This window comes from Alligator sinensis, unplaced genomic scaffold (genome assembly GCF_000455745.1).
Source record: "Alligator sinensis unplaced genomic scaffold, ASM45574v1 scaffold200_2, whole genome shotgun sequence".
Lineage (NCBI taxonomy): Eukaryota > Metazoa > Chordata > Crocodylia > Alligatoridae > Alligator > Alligator sinensis.
The window spans coordinates 235,618-249,273 of record NW_005842732.1 but is presented as its reverse complement, the minus strand read 5'-3'; the positions used below and the strand labels follow the sequence as shown (position 1 = coordinate 249,273).

Here is a 13,656-nt window from a genome sequence, read left to right as displayed (position 1 = left end):
AGCAGGAATCCACGCAGAAATCCTCATCTATCTGGAAAAAGACACTTAGATGAGCAGATATTTTGTGCAGAACCTTGAATGAGCTAGCAGCGAATAAAAATTTGCTCTGTAATACTTTACAAACATGGTATGAATGTTTACCCACCGTATGCCTATGTTTGTTTAGCTTAATGGAGGTCTTCAAGGAAAAAAACAACTAGAATGGCAAACGAATAGCTCAAAATAATCTCTTAAGAAACAGGAAAAGGCCAAGGGAGCGGGGAATACAGGAGACCAAAAAGAAATCTGGCAGTTTAAAAGAAGACTCTCTCATAAAGGTAATGTTCAGGAATTATGTTTAGGGGAAATAAATGAAGAAACAGACACTTGCTGGGGCATCTGAAGAAGATAGGCTTGCCTAATTTATCAGGGAATAGTCACACCTTAGGTGAGACAGTGGTATATAGATTCTTTTTAAAAAATTCTTTCTTCTCTAAATGCTTTGCTCTTCCTGCTAAAAAAAATGCTTTGATTTAAGTAAGCTGTTTGGTCACTTGGTTAGACTCTCTCAGAGAATAACACAGTTTCTGAAGTCAGCCAGACTTGCTGAGTAAGTAGACGTGCTAGTCAGGGCGAGGTCCCCTTGGGTCTCTTCCAGGAAGGGGAGGATTTTGGATTCCAGCCTCAAGGTGGAAAGGTAAGGGCACAAGGCACAGCACTGATGAAGGTTGTCTTCAGAGAACTTGCAAAGGGGACACACAGCAACCTGTTGTCATCTGCCTGTTTGTATAAAATCTACCTACTGTAGCGAGAGACTTGGGTGTTAAGGAAGGGGTTTATCCTACATTTCCCATTTCTAAGAGAGTGTCATAGGCTCATAGGAAATTAGGGCTGGAAGGCATCTCACAAGGTCATCTAGTCCAGCCCCCTGATCAAGGCAGGGACAATCCTCCCACCCAAGCGTCTGTCCAACATGCTCTTGACTATTTCCAAGGATGATGATTCCACAGCTTCTTGAGATAGTCTTTTGCAATGCTTGAGCACCCTCATAGTCAAAAAAGTTCCTCCTAATCTCCAATCTAAATTTCCCCTTCTACAGCTTGAGGCAATTGCTCCTAGACTCTATGGCCACAGAGAAAAGCTTATCTCCAGCCTCTCTGTAATTGCCCTTCAGGTATTTGAAGACTGTTATCAGTGCCCAGCACCCCTGTCCCCCATCTTCTCTTCTTCACACTAAATAACCCTAGTACTTTCAGCCTTTCCTCATAAGTTTTGCCTCTCAGGTCCCTAATCATTTTTATCATAAGCCCCAGGCTATAAAATAGGCAGAGTGGAGTAGCTGTCTGTTGAAGAAGGTGGGCTGTTGAGCAGCCAAGAGTACCAGAAGGATCAAGCGAGAGAGAGCCTGACTGTATCCCACTTGATACTGTCCTCCCTGCAGCAGGAAGGCCTGGTTTCTAGTCCTACTATGAAGGTTAGTTCTATTTTTTAAATCAGCCTGACTAATTCAACTGCATAAGCAAGGCTGGGAGGGAACAAGATGTGGCCTGCCTAAGGGAAGAGGCTTGATTTCCAGTCTGCACAACCAGAAACACAGCAGTCTCTGAGGTTTGTGAGGCTGCCACATGAAGTAACCTTTGCAACCTAAGTGTCTGACATGGCAGCTAGGACAGGTGCCAGATTCAGAAAGGCAATATTACAATTTATGCATGATTGACCAGCTTTGCCTTCTCAGTCCCTTCATCCAGGGAAGCCTCTGATTGCCAGTCACCCAGACTGACATGTGCTTGAAAAACAGAGCAAGTGTTTTTCAAGCCATTGTAGCTGGCCCCCCTCCCTGATTTGTGCAGCTCCATGAATTGCAAACTGCACACTGCAGGAAAGATGAGGGTAGGTTGTATCCAGCCTGCCATTTATGCCCGCATTTATGCCCAGAAGACTGGGGAGGCATGACAGTCATGTTGAAGCATGTGTGTCCCCTGGAGGAACCCATGCTGACTACACATCTTGAACCCCCCACCCAGGTATGGGAAGGTAAATAATTTTTGTCCTGTTTCTAATGAGAACTGAAATCCAGGTGTAGTCATATAGCTTCAAGGTGTAGGGCTTGATTAAATGTCAAAAATCAAAAGAACTGGCAACACTGTAATTATCACACATTTACTGGGGATGTGCAAGGACATTTGGAAATTAAAAGAGCCTCCCTTCTCCCCAAAAAAGCTTGATGATTTGGAGGCCAGTTTTCTTATTTTTATTTTGGAGTCCATCTCTTAAACTTGGGCTGTCTGATTCATGAGTTTTATACTTTTGTGATGCAAGATACTAAGAAATTCATTGTATGTTTTAAACTGGGAGTGGATTAAACATATGTTTTGGACCTAGGAGTTTAGAGATAAAAACCCACAGGGACTCTCTCCCTCTCTCATACACATATGCACATGCATGTACACGCATGCGCATGCATACACAGACATGCACAGCCCCCTTGCCAGGTGAAAGATGAGGCACCTTAGCAGGTAGGGAGCGGAAGCCTGCTCTGAAGCTAAATTAAGAACCTCAGTTTGAGGAGCATCAAATTCATGTATGCCAAAATGTATTATTATGGTTTTGGTATTGCTGGAGTAATGTTGAAGTCATGATGATTCAGGAATTATGGATAAGGCAAAGATTTTTGTGGATATCTTTTATGGGAGCAACTGCATGGTTGGGATTGACTTAAAAAGAATACATTGTATTTGGGAATGTGTTGGGGTCCATCCTGCCCATGCGGCTGGTCCAATAAAAGATACTACCTACAAAAATCCTTGCCTCTCACATATTATTATTGGTGATCTAATTGGACTGAATGTTAGGGGTTCTGCAGAAAGGTACATATTTCAGCAGATGCTTGTTATTCAGAGACTCCAGTCACCTCTCTTTTTGCTATCTCAGAAGGTGAGATGCCAGGTACATCTTGTTATCAGAATAAATTGGAATAACCAGATTGGATACAAATGCAGTTGAGAGAGAGATTCCAACAGCACAGACTTATTTGGGGGTAGCTAGGTATTTCTAGCATAGAGCTTTCTCCTTTCCAAATGAATTAGGAAGTGCTCGGTGCTCAAAGGCCTGGGAGCTCTCCACCAGGAAGCACTAGCCGGTGGTGCTAGGGCCATTTCAGAGCTGCGGAGAGGCCAGGAGGAACAAGGTCTGGCCAGAGCAGTTGTATGGTGATAATTGTCCAGTGTGGTATTTTGTTGCCAGATGTAGTTACTTTTAGGGTTTCCTAATGACAAAGGGTTGTTCAAGTGATGGATCAGGTGTCAATGTAATGTCAATGTAATGTGTAACACTTGGTAAATAGTCTAGGACTAGGGCAAAGTTCAGGATCAGGAAAATCAGGTCTTATGTTTTAATAAAATATTTGGGGATTTTTGTTTTTTCCCCCCTCAGTTCCACAGAATCAAGGGTCAGTTAGTATATTCATAACAGATATGACCAGATCCAAAGTACATGCAGACTAGATCAGAATTAAAAGTACAGCTTCAGGGAGTGTGCAGCTTGGTGTGAAACCCAATGCGCCCCAGGAGAGGGGGATGATTGGCCAGTGCCTCAGTGCAAAACTGCTGCAGCACAAATAGGAAGCTTTTCATTTAGTGGATTGCAATACTGAGGACCGTGAGATATATCTGTATATCTATCTATATATGTATACATATATAGATATATAGATATATATATATATAGAGAGAGAGAGAGAGAGAGAGATATCTCCTATTTGTAACTCCCATTTGTGTGTATGTGTATATGTATATAGGTATGTGTGTACCTATCTATCAACAGAGACAGAGAGATATATCTGTCTCTATAGATAGATAGATAGATAGGTACACATACATATAAAGACGTGTCTATATATGTACATTTACAGTAGTGTAAAAGTGGTGTTGTAGAAAACGGCTATAGCAGGAATAAGAGACATTTCATTTAGTGGATTGCTATGTTGAGCGTAGTGAGATATAAAACAATCTCTATATAGATATATAGATATATATTTTCTCCTATTTGTAACTCCCATTTATGTGTGCGTGTGTGTGTGTTGATATATAGATATGCCTATATAGAAAGATCTTTTATATATGTCTATATAACAGTGAAAGAGTGCTGTTGTGCAAAACTTAGTGGGTTGCTATATTGAGCCGGGTGAGATCTGTGTGTACTGCATCTATCTACGTGTAAATAGATAGATATACCCATATATACTGTACATAGATTTATAAATATCCCCTATATAAATATGCATGTCTTTATAACTCCCACTTTTGTGTGTATGGATATTTATGGCTTGTTATATGCATTCAGTGGCTTGCTCTGTTCAGGGCAGAGACTCATTGGGTTGTTTTAAAAAAACCCAATGAAATCCTTGAAACTGCTTAGGGGCACCGGCAGTGTTTTCTGTCATCTCTATGTTTATATGCTATAGAGAAACTTATAGCTCTATGTTTATACTCTATATAGGAACATGTATCTGTTTATATGCAGTATAGCAACATGTGTCTCTCTATGTTTATATGCTATATAGTGATAACATATATTTCTATCGCTATGCTGATATCGATATAGTGGTAACATATATTTATAATGAGAAATCTCCTACTTGTAACTCCGATTCGCGTGTGTGTATTTGTGTATACACACCCAGGGGGCGGGGCTGGCACAAGCCCCGCCCCCTCCCCGGAGCAGACGCAGAGCGGGCGGCGACGGGTAGAATGCGCGGAGGCGCCACTGCCACTAGGTGTAGTCGTGGCCGAGTGGTTAAGGCGATGGACTAGAAATCCATTGGGGTCTCCCCGCGCAGGTTCGAATCCTGCCGACTACGTTTTCGCCTTTTTTGTATTATTATTTTTTTACAGTCATTTTTATTAGCTCTTTTTCCTTCCTTCTCCCCACAGGGCAGGAGCCCGCGCCATGCAGCACAGCGCCGCGCCCGCCGTGCTGGGCACCACCAGGTGAGCGGTCCCGCGGGGACAGAGCCCGGGGCCTTTCGGGCCTTGTGCAGGCCGCAGGCGGGCGGGGGTGCCCGGGGCCCAACGACACGGGGCGGTGGGTGGGGAGGCAGCCAGACAGGAGCGGAGCTGGGTGGTGAGGTGGCCGAGCCGGGCCTGTGAAGAGAGCAGCCCCAGACTGAGCCGGTGTAAGAACAGTTGTGTCACGTTTACTTAAAAGATGTGCTTTTACCTCATGTGTGGTTGGTCTGAAAGATCTCCCTGACTCGCCTTTACTCCTGTCTCTCAGAAAAAAGATAGATATCTATTTTGGGGGGTTTCTCAGTTGGTCTGATACCAGGTATCTAGCGGGTCTAGATTTTGTTGCATTTCTTTTTGTCCCAGACCAACGCGGCTGACAGCCCTGGACTCGCCTTTGGCTTTTGTTCCCCCCCTTGCGTTACCTTTTGTTTTCCTAATTTCCAACTATTTACATTTTCACTGACATCCCGTCACGGTTTTAGCTGCTTTTATTCCTTGGAGACTCGGACGAGGCTGAAGGTGGTTCCTTATTCCCCGCTTCTTTTTCAAAGCGAATCTATGCTCAGTACAAGCTTGTTATTATTAACGAATTACACATCCTGAAGACCGAGAATTGCGTTAGCTCTGCATATGTATTAATATGTAAAATAATATCCTGTGTCAAGTACATTTGTGTGCATGTGTGTGTGTGCATAGAGGTATATAGGTATGTGTGTGTATCTATCTAGATACAGATCGGTATCTATCTATCTATCTATACATCGGTATCTATCTATTTCGATTTGTATCTATCTATCTATCTATCTTAGATCTAGATCTAGATCTAGATCTGTATCTATCTAGATATAGATCGGTATCTATCGATCTATAGAGACAGAGATCTAAATGAAGGTCAGATTAAAATGGGATTATGAGGCAAAATATAGCTTGGACCACCCCCAAACCTCCTCTCAATGCCAGTGGGGGTCTGTCCCAAACATTAGCTCTTAAACAGGAACCGGGTTTAAGGAATAAAGGACCGGAAATAAGCAACCAACTTCTTCCTCATGAGTCTCAGACCGCAGAGACTCCCTAGGCCTGATGAAGGGTGATTGCACCTGAAAGCTTGCTAAGACCCTTTTTCCCCCAGCTACTCAGCTGGTTTGATAAAAGATATCACATCTCAAAGAACCTTGCCTGCCTAATAAAAGATATGCAAAAATCTAGATCTCTTGTTTTTTTGCGTTTCTTTTTGTCTCAGACCAACACGGCTACCAAATACATCCCTAATAAGACATCACATTTACTTAAAGAGCTTTGTCCGCCTATGTCCTTCGACCATCACAGCTGCAACCAGCAAGTCATCTCAAACTACAGCCAGTGTATTTTTCTAGATTTAGTAAAAGTTTCTTTCTCCTTCTGAAGATTGAGTTTTGTGGCAGGTTTGCTAAAAGGCATTTTTTTTCTGTGGAGCTGCTGGCCTTTCTGATTACTGGTAAGCAAAAGTAACAGCATAAACTAATGCAGATGTAGTTTAAAACAGTAAGCAAGGAATTCTTTTCATGTTCCCCTAAAAACAGCTAACAGAGTTTGTACCTAAATTCTTATTATTTAACTTGTTAGGTTGAGTGAAAGTGCAGGATGTTTTTCCAGCAGAAAAAGTTAAGACCTCATGAAAATTGGTTTGATGTAACTGAAGTGTCATCTGAAAAGAAGGCCCTGACTCTGCAGGATTCTTAATCACACACCTGTCTTTTAGCACATCAGTAGTTCTGTTTGCTGTCTGGGCAGAAACAATTTAAGCACACGGCTCAGTAAGACTGGGCCAGATTTATTTTGGAGCTCTGGCCTTGATCCTTCAAATGTACACGTAGCTTCCTTCACGCTGATGTTTTCTGGGCTTTAGACTAGGTACCAATCCTGCAAACATGTACATGTTATTTGTGCTACCACAAGCCGTTCCACTGGTAATGAGATTTGCTTGTGGTAGTAAGTGTAACCTCATGCCGAAATGCTTGCGGGACGGAAGCCTTAGATAATAAATACATTTTCTAGCACATGAGAAACAAAAAGTGACTGTGAGACTATTGCCCTTTTGTTCCATCTTTGGAGGGTGCTTTATGCAGCAGACTTCATCAGAAAGTAGCATCCCTAGGCTCTATTCAAATCCTGATAATTCTCAAAATACAGGGAAAAAATTGAACGCATCTTATCAGATGTGCATTAGCAAGCATCCCATTTTATTTTGGTTTATATTCTACTGGTATGGCCAACATTTCTCTCTCTCTCTCTCTCACACACACACACACACACACACACACACACACACACACACACACACACACACACACACACACACACTTTAAAATACATAAAATACTGTGAGATACAGACACACACACTCTTTAAAATACATAAAATACTGTGAATTCTGACCTGAGCCAGAGTGGACAGTGTGAAGTTACCCCAGGTACCATTGCATAAAGCAGGTAACTCCTACAGCACCTTGCCACTAGATGATGAGGGAACAGGTGACCCATTTGCCTTGATCAAATCACTAGCCCAGGATGAGCGTCAGGCAGAACCCACTTAGCGTAACTTGGTTCTTGCCGGAGATGTACTCCACTGGATTCAGATACTGGTGAGTTACAGCGGTGCAGAGCTGTATGTTGCGTGTCCACTCCTTTATTACAACAGTATAGGTGTACAGGTCCTGATTGATCCATCTGAAAAACAAGGTAAATAACCCACATGGACTCTGTGCTACCACAACTGGACTGCTCTGGTATCCCGTTCTGCAGTGTAGACATATTCTTACTCTCTGTACTCAAGCACAGTGGAGCTCTTTTGTGAGCTGAGGCCCCTAGATGCTACTAGCATTCAAATAATAATGGTACAAAATGAAATGGGCCCCATTAGGAATAATCATTTTCAAACCTAGACTAGTACAGTAATTAGAATCAGTTTCAGGTAATGGATTTCATTTCCCTGAGTTTCCCTGCCAGTCCTTGTGTGTTTTAGAATTACAGTGCAAGGGGAAAGAGAACAGAGGAAACTGATACCACCTGGGAAACAGTGATGGGAAAACTGACCAAAGCAAAACGCTGTCAAATGCGCAAAGCAAACAGACTGAAAATAAAATATCTCTGCCCCTCTAATCTGTCTTAGTTATAATAATTTCAGCTGTTAGACTTCTGACAAAGTGAAAATACAAGTTCAGGCATATGTGTCATTTTTAAGTGGCTATCCTCTTTAGAACTCTTTGATAAGTAGCTCTTGAAGTCACACTGGTGTTTGCCTGCCAGTGTATTTGAATTCAGTTGATGTCTTAATTTAAATTCCATTGACTGGCTGCTAGATTTCATCTAGAAAGAAAGAAGTGTTGTCTGGAAGGAAGAGGCCAAAATAATGATGGATGGTTTATCACTACTTTTCCCTTGTATTATTGTTGAGGGGGGGACAGATTGCTTTATGAATTCGTTACATATTGTATATCTAAAGATCTGTTACTGGAGTCATCAGTACCTGTTGACTGAGTTGTTGACTAACTCTTCCAGCTGCCCTCATAACTGCAGTGAGTAAACATCTGGAGAGTGTTTTCTTCAATGTAAATTTATATTTAAAAAGAACCGCGCAAGATGTTGCTGGCAGGTCTGCCATTAGTGGCCATTATTGGCTGCTGTTGAAGAAGAGACATCCATTGTTTACATATGGATTAAGTAGACTCATGCAGATATGTAAAGTGTGGGCCAAATTCTGATTTTACATCATGGCAGCCCTAGTAAAGTCAATGAGCCAATGAGCTGAGATCACATTGTGGCCTGCTGTTGTAAAATTAACTCCTCTTTAGTTTAGAAGGTGAAAAAGGAATTTGAGAACTTCCAAGAGAACACCCAAGTTATCAGACTGGTTTGATTTTGCACTTCATATTAAATAGGCATTGACTAAAACAATAGGAGATGGACAAAATCCAAAATGGATGGGAGAAGTGGTAAAATAGAATTTATACTAAACTTTCTTAAATTATTTTTCATAAGACAGTTCAAAGATGCAACATCAAGACAATCCTAATATAAGGCTGTTCATAGTATCATTAACCTGGCTTTCTTGTCATTTGATTGATCCCTGTTTCATTAGCTTCTAGGACAATGTGTCCTCCACTTCGCATTTTCTATCTGAATTATTATTATTGTTACCATCTGGGCCTTTGTCTATGTGATGTTTACTTGGTGAGATTCTGTCCGCTCTGATACTTATACTTCTTTCTATTTTTTAAATTGCTGTTCAAAAAAGATCGTGCTGTTTCTAGCACTGTTTTTGGATGCTTGTACTGCATTTCAGCTCTCAGCTCCCCTTGGTATAAAAGAAAAGTGCTTTCAAATCAGTTTACAATGTAAGGCCAGATCCTCATCTTATAAAATTGGCTTAAGAAGCTACACCAGTTTTACATGAGTGGAGGATTTGGCCCCCGCAATTTTTTGTACCTAGCACTTTACATATATTTATGGAGCACATTGTTTTATCCTTTGGATCCCCTATCCAATTGGAAACTGGGCTACAATATCTCTCTTACATTCTCTAGGAATTATTGTATATTTCATAAATACAGGCTATCCGTAAAAATCGGGGTTTTTTGAACCTCATACCCCGTGTGCCGTGTACTGTACTGCTTAGTTTTTCAGACCTCTGTCACAAACATTAATATGATGCTACAAAGCAACAATGAAGTTGTATCTTCAGGGTGGTTTGATGTTCATGTTATTAAAGAATGGTTGGTTTAGTTGTCAAGATGCTTCTCTAGGACTGAGGAAACACAGGCTCACTGTCCTGCTCTTCCACGTGTTCCTTGTGTGATCTTGGACAAGACACATAGGGACTGAAGGTCCCTAAGGTACACAGAGGGACTGAGCATCACCAGGATTGTCTTTTAGTTGCTCAGCTCCCAGAATGGAGTTTACAAACCTGAGTTAGGCACATAAGGTCCCTATGCAGCAAACAGGAAAAGTCAGATGCCTAGGACCTGGATTCACTATAGCAGTGGTTCTCAACCCTGTTAGACCCAAGGGCACCAAGGGAAAATCCCAACTCTTAGCTTTCATTTGTTCCTTGACTATAGGGAAAATAATAGATTCTTTCTTTGCAAAGAACGCAGAAAGGCCACAACAGGTCAGAACATTTTTGACATTGTGGATTCCAATTAAAAATTGCTAGGTTTATCTCGTGAATCACATGTAGGTATTTGTGCATCTAACAGTGCAAATATTCTGTCGCACCTGTAAAAGACTTTTGCAGCACCCTGGTTGAGAATTGCTGCACCACAGCTAGCCTGTTGTATGCTCAAGCCACACAAATGGAAAATTGAAGCTGAAGTGAGGGATGTGTCTGAAATCTTGGCTTTGTTCTGGATTTAGGTGCCTTAGCCCAAAGTCCTTAGGTGCCTTTGTGAGACTAGGATCCATAGCCTGAAACCCACTTCTGCACACAGGGGCCTAGCTTAAGCCAGATGGTTGCATCTTTTTTTTTTAAATACAGCTGGGAGAGAAGGCAGCAGTGGTGCTGTTTGCTGTGTAATTCCCTAGTGGTTAGAGCACTTGTTCTGGGAGTGGGAGGTCAAGGGTCAATGACCTCCTTTACCTGAGAGTTTGTCGGCCTTCTCCCATGCCGTAGAAGAGTGCCCTATATGCAAGGCTGGGCTGAGAGCACTTCGTGGTGAAGCTGTGGTCCTGTGTATCAAGAGCAGAGAGAGGTAGTTAGTCATGTTCATCTGAAGTCAGACAGAAGACAGGGTAGATTTGCACCATATAGACTAATCAGAGCTGCGTTAGCTGAAGGGTCTGGAGGAAGCAGAGTTTCTAGGAGGCAGTGAGTAGAATACAAAGGGTAGGGAAGGGAAGAAACAAAGATGGGTACTGCTGGGGTCGGCAAGGTGGGTAAGAGAGAAGAAAACAAAGCAGTTAACACGTTACATGGCATACTGGTTATAAAAGCTAATTCAGGTAATGGGGTAAGAATCCGTACCCTTGGTTTAGAGTAGACCAAGGGTCGGCAGCATCTTTAGCTGAGGTGCTTAAACACCCGACCTACAGGAAGTTCGTGTGCCAGGAACAGACAGCGAGGGAGCCATAAAGGGCTCGATCCTTGTTGTGGTAGCACAGCCATGGCCCCAACCCTGCCACCTGCCCAAGGCGCCCGCGCGCCCGCCCGCCATCAGCAATGAGCCCGGCCGGGCTTCCGCAGACATCAGTGCAGCTGTTTGCAGCCTCCCCGTGGCCTGTGGCGAGCAGCCCAGGCTCTATGGTAGGCGGCAGGGGCTTGCAGCTGTGGTGGATATGAGGAATAGGGGAATGAACCTTGGATATTATAAGGATCATGGTCTGTGTTGATAAACTACTTCATTTTAATCTCTTTTATCTACTGCTTTCCTGCTGGGTATCAAGGACAGCCAGAGTCATATGGCTAGAAGGAGAGGACACATTCAGGAGCATGCCATTGTAGCTCAGCAGTGTGGGTACTCCCCTGAAAGAGAAGAGTCCTGGGTTTCTGATCCCTGTTACTAAACTTCTATGGATTTTATCCTGTGACACTATAAGCAGTCTCAGGTTTCCCTCTTCCTAAGCAAGGTTTCTAGCCACTAGGGCATTAAATGACATAAGATTATCCTGTTATAATAATATACAAAATAATGTTTTTTAATGAAAGTGGCTGAGGGCTGTGCTTAGTGCTGACCTCAGTGGTGTTGTTATATGTTAGGTCTGACAAAAAAAGACCTGAATGTGGCTGTGGAGGGACTTAGGCAGGGAGATGTCTAATTTGTGAATCCCAAATAGCGTTAGGGAGGAGATAGATGCTAAGATGCTCAGCTCAGCCAAGATGGCCATGCCTCTGGATGTGAACTTAGGTACCTAAATAACTACTGGTGAAAACATAGAGGCCTATGGCTTTTCACATGCTTATAAATGATTAGATGGGGTTGTTACTTGCAGCCTTGGACTTAGCTGCCTAAGGTCAGTCTACACTGTACTTTAGATACATAAGTTCTTTTATGAATCTGACCTTAGTCTCTCTCAGTTCCTCACCTGTATCAAAGCTGGCAAGAAGTAAAAAGGAAGATACATAATCTGTTTCCAAACAAGTGGCTGTATCATAAACAGAAAATTCCAGGGTTTTAAGTCTGAAAACCGCATCTAAGCAGTGCGCAGTTCAGAGGTCAGCAGACCCAAACTCTCTGAAAATACTAGCTTGAAAGTAGATCTGGCTTAGGATACCTGGGATCCAAGTAAAGATGGGTCCCCCAACAAAACTTCTGTTGATGTCAGCAGGACCGGGACTGTGTTGTCAATCATTACTGGGAACTTTGCTAATGTAAGCAGGGTTGTGTAAGGCTGCCTGTGAGTTTTAGCTGGATGCAACATCATATCTAATAAGGCTGGAAGGCTCTCTTGTGGTCTTTGTCTCGGACGGCCAGGGCCAACTCGAATGCGTTAGAAATTGGTCGTACGTTAGGGCGGGCTGGTGAATGGAGAGGCAGACACAACTTATTGGTTGCAAAAAACTTTACTCACGCCGCTTGCAGTCACGACGCAGGTGGTCCGGTCGTCTGAACAACCACGCGAGTTGTTCCAGCTGGCGGGGCCAAAGCCAGTTAATCCGTCCGCAATTCGAAGCCGGCGGGGAAAGGGGTACGTCTGGGATTGCGCTCGGCGACGGGAAGAAAGATCGATAGGTGATCAGTCTATCGATCGGCAGCCACAAGTCAGATAACTTCAGAGGCACTCTGCAGCATGCTCAAAGCTCTTCGAGTTGGGCGGAAGTCGCGCGGAATTTTAAACGGCCAGCGAGCCAATTACTAGCCGCCATGTGTGAATAATTTAGCGCTGGCCAATAACGGGGCACAAATTTACATTCGAATGGCAGGAACTCTTTGCACCGTGTATTTCTGTGCTGCAAAGAAGAAATGCATCCTGCAAAGGAAACTGCAAATTGGCGGGAACTCTCTCCTACACGCGGGTTCTCAATTGCAGCAGAACACTCTGCCGTGCAAAGGAGCTCTCATGTGACCAGGAAATTTCATAGTGCCAAAAATCACTGGGTTGTGACAGTCTTCTTGTCCGAATTCCTGGATATCACTGCCTGCTGGACTTCTCTCAATGAATTCCTGTTTAAATTTCCCTTGTCGTCTGTGGGAGTTATGTGTGTACAATGGGAGAGAATCGAGGCACAGTTTTCTTCCTATAATTCAGTGTGGCAAAAGATCCACCTGTGCAGCAATAGTGGCAGCATTAATAATTTTGTCTGCTTTGAACCCAAGGATTAGAAAAGCTGTGAATTGGGAGCAGCCACTGATGTTTCAATAACGGAGGCTGATTGCAGTCCTCTTGCCATCTTGGATGTGACTGGCAAGCACATTTTGAATAATTCGCTTCTGTGACTTATTCTGACAGAACTTGTAGACCAGAGTAAGGAGATTTGGATGCTCTGCTTCGCTTCGGCTGGCTGGAGTTTATGCTCCTTTGTAACAGATGCATGCATTTTAGAAAACACAATGTACGCTAGGAGCCATTGCCCAGAAGAAATGGGGAGGATGATTCACCTTTTTTTTTCTTTTAGTAACAATCATAAATATTATGAGGTAAAGTGTAAAGCTATCCATTCAAATGAGGTAGGTGCTTTTGACAATCCTGGGATGTTCCTG

The 13,656-nt window shown here is 43.0% G+C and overlaps 1 protein-coding gene and 1 non-coding gene across 8 annotated transcripts in view; both read left to right on the top strand.

The window, feature by feature from the left end:
- The first annotated feature begins 4,709 nt into the window (after positions 1-4,709).
- HS1BP3 (HCLS1 binding protein 3) overlaps positions 4,710-13,656 on the top strand; it is a 188,541-nt gene continuing 179,594 nt past the window's right edge. For all 7 annotated transcript variants that reach the window (XM_025216351.1, XM_025216353.1, XM_025216354.1 and 4 more), the window contains exons 1-2: positions 4,710-4,816; positions 4,911-4,967. In XM_025216351.1, the coding sequence (XP_025072136.1) occupies positions 4,927-4,967 (41 nt within the window). In that variant the 5' untranslated portion in view covers positions 4,710-4,816; positions 4,911-4,926. The remainder of the gene's footprint in view (positions 4,817-4,910; positions 4,968-13,656) is intronic.
- Positions 4,756-4,837, top strand: TRNAS-AGA. The gene has a single exon. It is a non-coding gene; the product is annotated as a tRNA-Ser (tRNA).